Genomic DNA, 13,686 nt, shown 5'->3' on the forward strand with positions numbered 1-13,686 from the left:
GCTCTTTCTTATATTGGAAAGTAAGAAAGAGAGAAAAAAGGACATTTGCTAGAAGCAATATAGTGACAGAGTTCTTGGTGCTCAGTGCTGGAATAATAGTATCAAAATTAATTTCACTGAGAACAATCTGAATTTCTCTGTCTCATCCAAAAAAATGGATATTGTCCTGCCATATTAAGGCAGAAATGAGACCCAATTCAACAGTATTGACTTGGTTAAAATAAAATCACAGATACTCTTTAAGATTTTTGTACTCACAGCAAAACTGATTTGCAATCACTTTTGGAGAATCAGGCAAGTCAATGATCAATTTCATTGCAGCTTTTGAGATTCATGTATTTTTCTCTAAGTGGAGAGCAATTACAACGCGGTTTAAGGAATACGGGCCAGGGAAAGAAGCAAACAGGTCATTTTCCCCTACCTTCTCTTTCTTGAAGATAGGGAGGCCTACACCTGATTTGACATTACAGTATACCCTAACAGAGAGTGATCACAACTCCATTTCTGGCTCAAGGGCCGCAAAGCTGCATGTGTCTTGCCAAGCCCAAGGGAGTTAGCTGTAGTCAGAACAGATGCCTGGGCTTTGCTTGCGCTGAACACCTCCAAGGACAGGGGCTGTCTGGAGAAGTCCACCAGGCTGCAACCCAGTTTCCTGAAGTCACTTTTGTCACCTCACAGGCAACATGGGGAAGTCCAGTTCAAAGCCCTAAACTGAGGTGCAAAACCACGGGTGTTTCAGCACTGCAATGAGGCTCTGCCTTGGCAACCTTCCCCTTGTGCACAGAGGAACAGTGAGCTTGGCTTCTAACCTTGGGCTGGCCTGGGCAGCTTGGGTCACAGGAATGGCATGCTTGGGGGGGGGGAGGGATATCAGGGGCTTCTTCTGAAAATATTAACTCGTCTATTTGAAGAGTCATAGCTGCCTTTGAAATCTCTCCTTATAGATCTATACTTAGCACTGGGGCAAGGAGCACACAGGCTGTGTGTGTATATGTGTGCGTGCGTGTGTGTGTATGTGCAAGCGGGGCAGAGAGTGGGCTGTGGTGGGGTGGGCTGGGGGAGGGCTCAGCCACAGCCCCGCGTCTTTGTCCTCCAGCCATTCCCCACTCCGCCACGGCTCCCTTTGCCCCCACCTCTCACTCATCCACTCCAGCCTGAGTTCAGGAGCTTTCCGCTTGGGGGGAGAGACCATTTTTCCTTGTTTTGCCTTTTTTTTTTTTTTAAGTTGTTCTCCTCCCCTCCCTCTCCCCCCCCCCCCCCCCCAATAGGAGATGTTCTCAGGACAGTGCCCAGGAGACTGGCTGAAATCAGATTTGGAGGGTGATGCACCGCGACAGCTAAAAGTTGGATAGGGTTTCAGCAGCTCCTATATAAAGCGGGGGGGGGGGGGGGAGGGGGGGGCTTATGTCACTGCACTAATTAAATTCCATCTGGGTTGTTCCTCGGGGTGTTTTTGAGCCTGCCACCCAACTCCAGCAGGCAGAGAGGCCAAGGAGACAGCATGATGATGGACCTTTTTGAAACTGGCTCCTATTTCTTCTACTTGGACGGGGAGAATGGAGCCCTGCAGCAGCTGGAGATGGCTGAGGGCTCCCCCCTGTACCCGGGCAGCGATGGCACCTTGTCCCCCTGTCAGGACCAAATGCAGCCGGAGGCCAGCAGTGACAGCAGCGGAGAGGAGCATGTGCTGGCACCCCCGGGACTACAACCCCCTCATTGCCCCGGTCAGTGTTTGATCTGGGCTTGTAAAACTTGCAAGAGAAAGTCGGCCCCCACGGACAGGAGGAAAGCGGCCACCCTGCGGGAGAGGAGGCGGCTGAAGAAGATCAACGAAGCCTTCGAGGCTCTGAAAAGGCGGACTGTGGCGAACCCCAACCAGAGGCTGCCCAAGGTGGAGATCCTGAGGAGCGCCATCAGCTACATCGAGCGGCTGCAGGACCTCTTGCACAGGCTGGATCAGCAGGAGAAAATGCAGGAGATCGGGGGCGATCCCTTCAGCTTCAGCCCCAAGCAGGGAAATGTAAGCGCTGCCGGCTGGTTCCTCCCGCCGCCCTGACATCCAGCGGCGGCACCGCCGCCCCCTAACCCTCTCCCCTCGTCCTTAACACGGCCTCTGCCCCAGCCCGGGCCGCCGGGCACGCAGCGGGGCTCCTTCAAGACAGTGCGAGCCCTTCGGATGTCCAGCGGGCAGCCGGCCTGCCCCGGGGAGCCGCGATCCACTCTGCTAATACGTGCCGTCTCCCTGTGTCTCTCCCTGCCCCTTCTTCCCTCCCCTCCCCACCGCCGTGTGTTTACTTCAGATCCCCAGCTCAGACTTCCTGAGCACCTGCAGCTCCGAGTGGCAAAACGTTTCTGATCATTCCCGAGGGCTAGGAGTCAGCCCCAAAGAAGGTAACCGGCACAAACAGTGCGTTTGGGCTGCGCAGCGAGCGGCAGCGGCGGCCGAGCCCGCTAACGGCCGACGCGCCCCACCCCCGCCCGAAACGCCGCTCGCGCGCCCCGTTCCGTTACCCCTAACGGTCACGGCCCGTAACGGTCGCGCGCGGCTTCGCTCCCTCACCCTGCGGCGCTCCGGCGCTCCTGCCAGCTCAGCGCACCCGGAAGGGTCTCTGGCGAGGAGAAACCGTTTGGTCTCTAAATCTTTTTTCCTTTCTTTTTTTAAGCAGGGGGCTCCATCGTCGAGTCGTCGGCTTCCAGCAGCCTTCGCTGTCTCTCTTCGATAGTAGACAGCATCTCTTCCGACGAGCCCAAACTACCCAGCGTGGAGGAAGTGGTGGAGAAATAAATCCTGTTGCTCTGGTAGTATATTTAACGGAGATGGAACCCCCTCACGCCCCAACCTAATTAATTAATTAATTAAGTTAATACAGTGGAAAGACCAGACAGGGGCCTTGTTAAGGTCGAGTCAAGGTACACCGTCCCCAAAGAAAGTGTCCCCCACAAACTCAGACTCGACTTTCCCCCTTTTTTTTCTTGAGTTTTGTTTTCTTTAAACATCGTTGCATAGACCACCCCTCATCCTTTTTTTTTATTTAAGATATTCACTTATGTACTGGTGATCCGCTTTGTCTGATTCTCACCGAAAGGTTCATTCCTGTCTGAGTGAAGCTGTTGGTTGCATTTCGTGTTAGTCGTATTTAAAGTGTTCCCGCCTCGTTTCATTTCTGTAAATAATTTTAGTACTGTTTTCTCTTTTGTAAACATGACAAATATATATTTAAATGGCGGAATGTGATATTGTATATAAGAACAGACGGATTTCTTGGATTGTAAAATAAAGCTCTTTGTGTTACAGTGTTTCTCCCACTCGTAATTAAATAATAACCCGATCTTGGAGTTAAAATCAGCCACAGACTTCAGCGAGATCAAGCCCCGAAGATTCAGACCTTAAGTAGCCAAGCCACAAGCTGTGTGACTGGGAGGCTGCGGTCGGGACAGATTTTCCTTCGTTTTCTCCTCTGAGGAGAGTCTCTCCTTGCCTAGGACCGCTCCAGCGGCGTTATTATCCCCTCCCCTGTTTCGTTCCCGGGCAAGCAGGGCAGGCGTTTGGGGGTGCCCGGGAAGGCGCGCTGCGCTCCGCAGGCCGTTTCCTTGCAGTGCTTGGTGCAACGCGCCTCCGCTCCTCGGAAGGCTTCGTTATTGCTCCCCTAAAATGTCCAGCAGCGGCGCTTGCTTGGCTCCCCAGGACGCTTCTCCCGCCTTGTCTGGAGCTTTATATACTTTGCATATCTGAGCTGCACGTGCTGTGGGGGAATGGGGAAAGACCCAACAGCCGCAGTCCCTGAGAAGCGGCCCAGCCTCCTGTGTTTTAATTTATCACGTTCCCTGTGATCTTCTCAGCGCGTCTCACCTTTTCCTTTCGGCGCCGGAGGACTTGAACCCAGGCCCTGTCCGCAGCACAATTTATAGGCCTGCTACCCTGATGGGGCAGCGAAAGGCTCTGACAGGAGCCAGCTCCCTTGGGGGCTGGAGGGCTGTGACTTCTTCCGAGGAAAGGTAACTCCGCTTGATTTCCCTGAGCCGCGGGGAGAAGCGATCAGGGTCCCTCTGGGAGGAAGGAGTTAAGTGGCCGAAAGGGGGAGGGGTGGGGGGGGGACAACATATGAAGCGTCTCACTCAGTGATGTAAAAAAACACAGGCTCTGCGAGGATGGCGGAGCGGGAGCTACTCACAGTCGGAGCTTTACGGCTTGTAACAGATTGTTTATAATCCCAGGAAGGGGCGACCACCAGGAACTAACACACTCTTCGTTGCACTCACACACACACACACGGGCTCTCCCGACGAGTTTACAAACGCAAAGGGCTGCTACTTTAATTTTGCCCGTGGGCGCTCTCTTCGTCAACTTTAACCCTTGATTTATTTCTTGTTTTTGTTTTTTGAAAGGTCACAGCCACGTTTCTGGAAGGTCTCACCCTTCTTGACCGGCACGGGCACGGTACGTCTGTCTGACAGGGAAGCGCTTGAAAGAGACTTCCTTGCGAGCGGTCTCTCTCACGGTCCGTCCTTTCTCCCTGCTTGTGCACCGTGGCCCGCTTGAGTTTTAAATAAGTTAAGTAATCGCTCTAATTGCTCTCTGCTGGGATATTCTGTTGCAACGACTAATTGCGGCGATCTAGTGTGATGGGCATGTAGTGAGATGACACGGCAGCACTTTTCCCACTCTCCTGGTTTGAAACAAACCCTTTCCCTTAGGGGACTCACGAGCTATGCGAAAATCGGCGCTTCGGGGAACTAATTTTTGCCTGCGCTCTGTGCGTTTTGGCCAAACAGCGAAACTGCTATGGGGGGGGGGGGGGGCGGGCTTCCGTAATCGAGAGGCTTGATCAGGAATGGAAAAATTTCGGAAAGGTTTAGTAGCCGGTCGCCTTCCTTAGTATTATTTGTTTCGATTCCCACTCGAAGGGCTGCATACAGTTGCCTACGTCTCAGGCAAAATCCCACTGAAAGAAAAGCCGCAGGATCGCCTTCCAACGGGAGGAACCGCGTTGAAGCACCTTCGAAAATACAGTATCACGCAGACGCCGTGCCTCCTGATCGATGTACCCTCATCCTAGCAATTAACCTCAACACACTGCCTTGCCCGGACCCCCGCGGCAGTGTCGCCTTCAGCAGCAGAGTAACTTGAGCGATTGTTTGGAGTAAGTTTGACTAACGAAGGGTTTTCATTAAATAAAGAAAATACCTCCCGAAGAGACTCACCGTGACCCCCGCGGCTGTGGCTTACGCGCCGGGCTTCCCAGTGAAGGTCCTCAGTGTGTTTGCAATTAAAATGTTTGTGTTTGATATTAATAACGATAATCTTTACCTAAGTCCAAACCCAAAGCAAACAGGGCCCGGGAATCACAAAATCAAAGGGTAATAACTGGCTAAGCACAAGAAGTTTGTGATTTAATCAAGTCCTGCTTTTTTTCCTTTCTTTTTTTTTCCAGAAGGGCCACGAACAAGGCTAGCAACCTGCGCGCCGCTAGACGCCCGCGGCCGCCCCCAGCGCCGTTCCCCCCGCGGGGCCCTGGCGGCGCCGCGCCGCTGCTGCGCGGCCGGGGAGCCACCTGCGCGCAGCCAGAGGCAGCGCGGGGAGAGGACTTACTCCCGTTGCCCCTCGCTTTTGCCGTCCTCCGAAGAGGCACGATGGTTTAAAGCCCCCCCCCTTTTTAAATTATCGTTAATTTATTTTCTGTCTGTATTTTCCTCCGTAAAGCTGCCTGCAAAGCCGAGAGGGAGGTGGGCAGCCCGGCAGTGGGCTCAGCTTGTTTTTCGAGGTCGAAGGCAACCCGGACAGGCGTCAAACCATCGGCTATTTCCACAGGAAAAAAAAAAACAAAAAAAAAAAACAAAACAAAAAAAACACTACTTAGGTTGCTGCTGCCTTGAGGAGCCCGTAGGATTTTTCCAGAGCTTGCACCTTTCCGTGGAAAAATGAGCTGGTTTCCAGACAGGGAGAACGGGAGTGGGGGGCAGGGGAGGGAAGAGGTTGAATAACTGAACCATGTGCTCGCTGGGACGTCCCTACGATAGCGGGAACTAGCAACTTTTCCCAGTCTCAAGGCTGCTAAAACCCCCCTTTGATCTCTCCTGGGAGTCCCAGAAAGCCAGCAGAGGCCAATGCCTTCTTCAGCTGTCTTCTGCACAAATCCCCCTGGCAGGTACTAATGTGTTTACTTAGGTGCGCCCGGTTCCCAGCGCTGGGGGGAACCAAACGTTTGTCACACGCGGGCCCCGCTGCGAAACGCCCCCGGCGCTGGTGGCCGCGCCGCGCCGCGCAGCCGCTGCGGCAGAGCCCCCGGTGCGGGGAGCCGCGGCCGCGAGGCGCAAAGCCGCGGCGCGTTTTCTTTGTTCAGCGCGAAGCTAGCAACGTTTGAGCAAGGACTGGAAACGCTGCGCCGCGTCCCCGCAGGGGGGTTGAACTTCAGGAATAGCTGCAGCAAGAGCGACTGCTGCGGGGTGCTGCGGGGGACACACACGACACGAGCCTTTGCAAAGGTGCTGCCACGTTCACTATTTCGGTATTTCTCCCTGCCAGTCCACGGGGAAGCGGCCGTGTCCAGTGCTCCGGCCGCTCTCGCTTTCTGGATTTCAGTCTCCGGAGACCTGAAGTGCAGCACCATCTCCTTCTGTCTCCCCCCCCCCCTTGCAAGCAGCAGCCTCATTAGCCAGCCTTGTAGTTTGTGTTTTCTCACCCCTCTCTTTAGTTCCACTCGCCTGCTGCACTTCTGCAAATTTGTTTTGAGATCACTTTACCAGAGGAGCTGGGCTCTCTTAAGGGATACTAATTACAGATCCTTTTCTTTTCTTCCTGAGTGACAGGCTTTCCTACCCCTCCCCCAAATATTCAAGGGAAAGAGAAACAAATTTTCTTAGGTCCTCAAAGACTTTGGGGAAAAGGCACGTTTCTCGACAACCCCAGCCCCTCTGGATTACGAGTTAAAGCTGGGAGCTAAAGGTCCACATGCAACAAGAGCAAGGAGACTGGCCTTGTGCACCCAGAGACGCACAGTGCACGCTTGGGGAGAAACCACTGAAAGGCGATGGCACTTCAAAGATCGCGTTTTACTCGTGCACAAAGCCGAAATCCGTAAACGGGTCTTATTTTAGCCAGCGCAAACGCGCTGAATCAAAATGCGTGTGCGCGCCCGCGCAGCGCAGCGAGGAGCTAAAGTCGGTGCCGAGCAGAGCCGCTTCCTCTGGCCCACGGTTTCCGAGGGAAGCAGCGGGGCACCGCCCGCCCTCAGATGTGGCCCAACTAAAGGCCAACGTGTACCTCAAAGCGGCGGAAGAGCGCAGCTCTGAGCCTTCGCCTTTCTGTAACTTTATTCCTTCATCAACTTTCTGCTTTTCCTTCAGGATTCATTTCAAAGGGGGCTCCCCCCCTCTCCCGGTTTATGGCCCCAGATAAACCCCAGCAATGCACACGCAGCCTTCCCAAGCCTTTAGATTATTATGCACCCGTTCTTAGGAAGAAGGGTGCGCGTGGGTCGCAATTTCCCCGAGGAAAAGTTGTGGCCCTTGGGGCTGAAATGCGCCTGCCTCGGGTCTGGGGCGCTTTCCCGGCCGAGGTGGCTCCCGAATGCGCCGCTGCCTCCCTTGACGCTCCGTGAGCATCCGGATGGAAATGTCCCCTGTAATGTCCCCTCCTGAGAAGACACCAATTGAGGATTTATTTATTTATTTATTTGTCCTCGTCGCTGGTGTTTGGATCTCTGCTGGGTCACTCGCTCTCCGTTTGAGTCCCCCTAGGTAACATGTTTTTATTCCCAGGTACGGAAGGTCGCCTTTGTCCTCTCCTAATATTTTCCTCGACTACAAAAGCCACCTGGATGAAACCAAAGGATTCCTGCGCGTTAGCAAAAGCCTGTTAAATGGCTTCATTACCACTCTAATGACCCTTGCACAGCTCCGCTGAGCTACTGCGGCGGCTGGATCTCTGCAAAGCTTTTGTCCCTGACTTGTGTAAAGTTACTTAGGGATTGCGGGGTTAGAAATTTTACACTTCCAGGAGGGGTTTGTTGCACTGGCAGCTGGGACGCATCTGTAACGGTACAAGTTTGCCTGAAAGCAGAAAATTAGCGAGCCCAAGGCACTGCTCGGCTGCTGGGTCTCTAAGCAGCGCCGGGTCACACGAGTAGGAGAAGGAATGGGAAGGGGATTTGCCTGGGAGCGAACACGCACACTTGTCTTTTGTGAGTACCTTTGAGTGTGACCCGAGGCGAGAGCACTAAAACCTGAGCGGCGCCTCCCGGCCCCTGCGACACGTAGCTGTGCATTTCTGCCCTCCAGACCGTCAATGCAAACGTCTGATGACACAAATTTAATTGCAAGACAAAACACCGCCTAAGATAAATGAAAAAAAATACGTATATGTGTATCTATGAGGTCTGAAAAGAGGGGTAAAGTGTTTCAGGCTTGCTCTGGACAACGGGGGGCGGGGGGGTGAAGCAAGACACGAAAGTCGCAGTGCAGCAGTGGCAGGCTCGATGTTAACGCCTCGGCTGTCGCTGCCCCCAAAGCGGTGTGGGTTCGGGGACGACGACAAACGCCACTCGGAAAGGACCGGGAATAAATGTCAGCGTTTCACGTGCTTTTATTACCTCCCGTTCCCTTTCCGCACCCAAACCGCCACCTCGCCGACTTGGGTGCAAACTTCGGCATGCGACAGCCGGCCGTGCCGGCGGCTGCCCCACGGAGCGGCGCGTCCCCTGGGCGCTGCGGGGGGCTTGCCCGGACGGCCCCCGACGGGGGGATGTGGTGGGATATGCTAATAGCCACTAGCCGCTGCGGACCAGCCTCCCTGAACATGCAGATGTATATAAGGGCCCCCCGCATCAGCCGGAGGGACACTTCGCCCCGGGTCGCTAATTACTGAGGAAATTGCCCCGGCGAGCTGCAGAGCGACTCGCCCAGAGCCGGCGGCGATGGAGGTGATGGACAGCTGCCACTTCTCCCCAGCCGAGCTCTTCTATGACAGCTCCTGCCTCTCCTCCCCGGAGGGCGACTTCGCCGAGGATTTCGAGCCGCGGGACCTGCCTGCCTTCGCAGCCCGCCCGCCCGCCGAGCCCGCCGGCTCCGAGGAAGAGGAGCACGTCCGAGCTCCCACCGGCCACCACCAGGCCGGCCGCTGCCTCCTGTGGGCTTGCAAAGCCTGCAAGAGGAAATCCACCACCACGGACCGGCGAAAGGCGGCCACCATGAGGGAGAGGAGGAGGCTGAAGAAAGTGAACCAGGCGTTTGAGACCCTGAAGCGGTGCACCACCGCCAACCCCAACCAGAGACTCCCCAAAGTAGAGATCCTGCGAAACGCCATCAGATACATCGAGAGCCTCCAGGAGCTCTTAAGGGAACAGGTAGAAAACTACTACCACCTGCCAGGACAGAGCTGCTCAGAGCCCACCAGCCCCACTTCCAGCTGCTCCGACGGGATGGTAAGAGTGGGGCATGGCGGGGGGGGGGGGGGGGGGGCGAGCAGGCCCAGAGGACGGGTCCCGGGGCGAAGGGGGGGGCTGAATGCAGCAGGGCCAGGAAAAGTGGGACGCGTGTAGTTAAAACAGGCCCCTTTTCAGGGACAGCCCGGCGTGCTCGGGCTCGCGTGCAGCTTTGCTAGCGGCGCCCCCAGCGTGTGCCCTGGGGACTCCTCTTCCTCCCCCTCCAAACGGGTGCTGAGGCAGCAGAGGGGCAGCTCCTGGGGCAGAGGCCAGAGAGGGAGCCCCAGCGAGTGGGACCCGGCAAGAGGGGCCAGGCCCGGCCAAGCCTGGCGCCAGCTCTTCCACGGGCGCCCGGGCTCGCTCCGCGCCGCGATGCACTTTCCCTACGGGAGCGCCCCTCACCGTAGCGGCGAGGCGGCCCCGGGGGCGGCCGGGCCGAGCCGAGACAGGCCGGGCCGGGCCAAGGATTGCCCGCTGGCTGTGTTGCAGGCTGAATGCAGCAGCCCCGGCTGGTCGGCGAGAGGCAGCAGCTTCGACGCGGTCTATTGCTCCGAAATGGCCCACGGTAAGCCCGGACACCCCCCCCCCCCACACACACACTCTTCCCCCTTTCCCCGCACTTCCCCTCCCCGCCGCTTCGCGGAGGAGGGGGGTTGCCACGGGCCGAGCGGCGGATCCCGCTCTAACGCGGCGCCGCCGGCCCGTGCGCAGGCTGCGCGGCGGAGCAGAGCAGCGCCCTGTCCAGCCTGGATTGCCTCTCCAGCATCGTGGACCGCCTCTCCCCGGCGCAGCAGCAGCAGCAGCAGCAGCAGCACCAGCAGCAGCAGCAGCAGCAGCAGCAGCAGCAGCACCTCTGCCCCGCCGCCTCCCCGCTGCCCGCCGCCGGCCTCGACCCGGCGCCGGGGACGCCCGCGACGCCGCCGCCCCGACGGAGCTACCAGGCGCTATGAGGGGCCGGGGGGGCCGGCAGCCCGCGCCCGCCCCCCGCCGCCCCTGCCCCCGTCCCCGCCCGGCCGCGGGGGCTGCAGCCCCTCGCCGCGGGTTTCTTGCAAACGCTTCGCCTCGGGGCTGCGGCAGGCGCGGGCCCCCGCCGCAACCCCGCTGCAAATAAAACGTGTTGCAACAGAGTTGCTTCGCCTGGTGGTTCTTTAAAAGCCGACACTAGACCCTCGCCGACCCGCGGGGCCTCCAGCAGCCTCGGTTTTCGCCCCCAGCACAGGCTCGGTGTCCCTCCCCCCCACCGGGCTCCGAGCAATGCCGCGGTGAGAGATGTCGCGTCTTGCGGGGCCGCGGCCTGCGAGCTCCTTCCTGCGTCACCGGTGGGGATTTGCTCCGAGGTTGCTCGTAGAGGAGCAAAATTTTGCAGGACCAAATTCTCCCTCTATTCCTCTGCTGCTATGGGCAGTTTCCTTTGATTTCCAAAGGGGCAAAAATGATGTTTTGCTATTTCTTTTTCCTCCTGGCAAAGCCTTTGTTTCTCTCAGTGGGCATGAAGACTGAACAGGTACTTCAAGATTTGGCCCTAAAACTGCATGGTGACTCTGGTGAAAAACAACTGCATGATCTCGCTCTGATACTCTACAGGGGAATTTTGCTCTCAGTCACTCTCACTGCTGCTCAGAGACAAATTTAGTAGAGTTAGTAAGAACAAACCACAAACATCTCTTTCACAACCCACAAGGCATATTTCACAATATTCAGAAAGCAATATAGAGGTATTTGCACCTAATGCCTTTGGTCCCACCAGCCAGGATGAAAATTCATGACTCATTTGTTAATGTTTGCAGTCACATGAGTCTAGAAATAGCCAGGTCAATTCTTCTTGAGTCTCAGAGTTAACAAACATTTATTTCCAGGCACTATATCTAACTCTTTCTACCATGAAAAATTTCCAGCCCTTTGTACTTCTCCCCCTGTAATCCAAAACTTTTCTAGCCCCTCCTAAAGAGAAAGAGATGAGAAGGAGAGATGAGTTCCTTCAGGGCATCCAGGAACATCTCCTATGATAAATACTCTGAGTGGGAAGGGGTGTACACTTCACTAGTGTGGGATAAGGGCATATTTGCCATTTGTGTGTATGTTGTTAGCATAGGGTGGCCAAAAGGCCTGGAAGTGATATTTCATCTCTGATAAATCTTTCACTACAGCCCAATGCAGCTTAGTCATGTCACCAAAAGTTACCACCTGACTGCTCTTTGGCAGCAGCTCTGAAATGTGGATGCAGGAGTCTCGCTGGGGGATGGCCCAGCCTGCCCAGCACACTGGTGGTTTGGGCTGCTCTCCCTAGGAGCTCCTAGGGAAAGCAAGGAGGCACCTACCGACCTGCCTGAGCTGGACTCAGCTGTGCCTGGGGAAAGGCCAACACTTCCCTGCAAATCACCTTACGTCCTTGCTATGTGTTCTTGGGGTGTTTTCCTTCTTGCAAGTCACCAGGATAAGCTTTTTTTCAGAATAGGCTTTCTGTGTGTGCACAGGTCCCAAATAGTCATGAACAAGTGCTTTGAAAATCCTGGATTCTGCAGGGGTGCAGGCGGGATATTAGCACAATGCTGTGATTTCCAGTGCTTTAGGAGCTTGGCTATGGGTGATCGCTTTCCAAGCCACTCGTCCATAAACCCTGATGCAAAGCCTGGAAGGGCTCTGGGTTTACTCACGACCTCATGCACTGCTACACAGTGATCATCCCTCTCAAACAAAATTACTGTCTCAGGGGGTGCTGCTTATAGCCAGCACCTAATGCAACACAGACCACTTTAAATGATGGTTTAAGATGAGCCAAGTTGGAGAACTTCCTGCATTTCCGTCTGTGCAGTGCTGACCTTGGCAAGCGACCTCCTGCGAAGCACGCAGAGCAGCCCTAGCAGATCACATGCTGGTAACGGACACCTCTCTTTGGCTGGCAGGCATTTTAAGAGTTGCAAAAAGGTCAATATTTTCAAGAACTAGTTTTTCAGAGCGTGAGCGATTAAAAGTGTCCAGTCTGTGACATGTTTGTCCGTGGCCCCCTCAGCCACACTAGACTAGATTATAATCTGAGAGTTATTTTTTTATCCATCGAGACAACCAACTCTTAATTATAGGACGTCTATAAACAAAGCTCCTGCAAAACAAAATGTGTTGCAATCCGTGGATATTTGAAGTGAAAAAAAAGTGGAAGACTACTTATGGACTCTCCCTTTAGCCTATGGATTAGGAAGAACAAGGTATAAAATTGCTGTTATTTTGGGAGATATGCTGTTGTAGTCAGATTTTGCATATTCAGAAATAATAAGTGGAACTGAAAATAAAAGTTTGGCTTCTAGTTAAATCATATCCATTTAAAGAGGGTTGTGCCCACAACTGTGTAAGAAGAAGATAGTCTAGGAAACCTGAACTCCATCTCTCTCTAAACTCTTAATACTGGCTTAGTATTAATGGCATGCAGGGATCTTGCACACCATCAGGCGAGTGAAGCGATGCCTCACAGTGTCAGATCAACGTAACACATACCACTTTCCCCTTTGCCAGAAGTTTCCTATCTATCACTCACTGCAGTGAAGGGCATAATTCTGTGCATTTTTAAAAATAAAATTCATGTTGTATTTCAATTTTGCCTCTGAAAAATATACTTTCTTGGCTTATGTTCTGAATGAAGGAAGCAGCTGCGCTTATTTTTCCATGAAGAGCTTCTTTTATCTTTCATTAAGAAGTCAAGCAGAAATCTGTAGTGAAATCAGTTCTTCAATCTTGGATCAAAAGGTCCAATGACAGTTAGAAAACTAACATAGGAACCTAGCAATAACCTCTTAAATATGATGTCAGGAAAATATCTACTCAAGGAAGTAAGAGACCTAAGGCAGAGTGAATCCTCACATGCATTCACGAGGCATTTCAAACGAAAGACTTCTCACACAACATTATAGATAGTCATGTCCAAAAAAGATACATTCTGGAACTGTCTTGCTAGCATCAGAAAAGATGCAAAGCTGATCTTTAGGCTTAATCCTAGGAAACCCTGCCTTGAATGACCTGTATTTCCATGCTCCCCTCTCTCTATGGAAAAAAATAGTAATGTATTTTCCATAGTAGGAAAAAGATCAATGTTCCTCGTCCACAAGGAACAGTAATTTCTACTGTTTGTAAAAATGCACCTAGGCATAGCTCAGATTCACGGCTGCATTTTGGGAATAACTTGGGGGGGGGGGGATTTTCCTCCTCCCAGTTCAGCCACCTCGCCGGTACAGTGTCTCAGCTGCTCCAGCGTGGCAGGAGCAGGGAGCCTTGGTGG

The 13,686-nt window shown here is 54.1% G+C and overlaps 2 protein-coding genes across 2 annotated transcripts; both read left to right on the forward strand.

The window, feature by feature from the left end:
* The first annotated feature begins 1,501 nt into the window (after positions 1–1,501).
* On the forward strand, positions 1,502–2,785 carry MYF6 (myogenic factor 6). The gene is made up of 3 exons (XM_062568043.1): positions 1,502–2,020; positions 2,301–2,391; positions 2,667–2,785. The coding sequence occupies exons 1-3, from the start codon at positions 1,502–1,504 to the stop codon at positions 2,783–2,785; spliced, it is 729 nt and encodes a 242-aa protein (XP_062424027.1).
* Positions 2,786–8,912: 6,127 nt separating this feature from the next.
* MYF5 (myogenic factor 5) lies at positions 8,913–10,369 on the forward strand. The gene is made up of 4 exons (XM_062568053.1): positions 8,913–9,419; positions 9,909–9,984; positions 10,131–10,204; positions 10,259–10,369. Exons 1-4 carry the CDS (start codon positions 8,913–8,915, stop codon positions 10,367–10,369), a joined length of 768 nt encoding a protein of 255 aa, XP_062424037.1.
* The last annotated feature ends 3,317 nt before the right edge of the window (positions 10,370–13,686 follow it).

This window comes from Rhea pennata, chromosome 1, assembly GCF_028389875.1.
Source record: "Rhea pennata isolate bPtePen1 chromosome 1, bPtePen1.pri, whole genome shotgun sequence".
Lineage (NCBI taxonomy): Eukaryota > Metazoa > Chordata > Aves > Rheiformes > Rheidae > Rhea > Rhea pennata.

Bases quoted from the DNA above. Each gene is read 5' to 3' on its own strand.
- MYF6 (XM_062568043.1), top strand. From the start codon at position 1,502: ATGATGATGGACCTTTTTGAAACTGGCTCCTATTTCTTCTACTTGGAC. The intron at 2,021-2,300 runs GTAAGCGCTGCC...TGTTTACTTCAG, and splicing joins TCAGCCCCAAGCAGGGAAAT to ATCCCCAGCTCAGACTTCCT. The intron at 2,392-2,666 runs GTAACCGGCACA...TTTTTTAAGCAG, and splicing joins AGGAGTCAGCCCCAAAGAAG to GGGGCTCCATCGTCGAGTCG.
- MYF5 (XM_062568053.1), top strand. From the start codon at position 8,913: ATGGAGGTGATGGACAGCTGCCACTTCTCCCCAGCCGAGCTCTTCTAT. The intron at 9,420-9,908 runs GTAAGAGTGGGG...GCTGTGTTGCAG, and splicing joins CCAGCTGCTCCGACGGGATG to GCTGAATGCAGCAGCCCCGG. The intron at 10,205-10,258 runs GCGCAGCAGCAG...CAGCAGCAGCAG, and splicing joins TCGTGGACCGCCTCTCCCCG to CAGCAGCAGCACCTCTGCCC.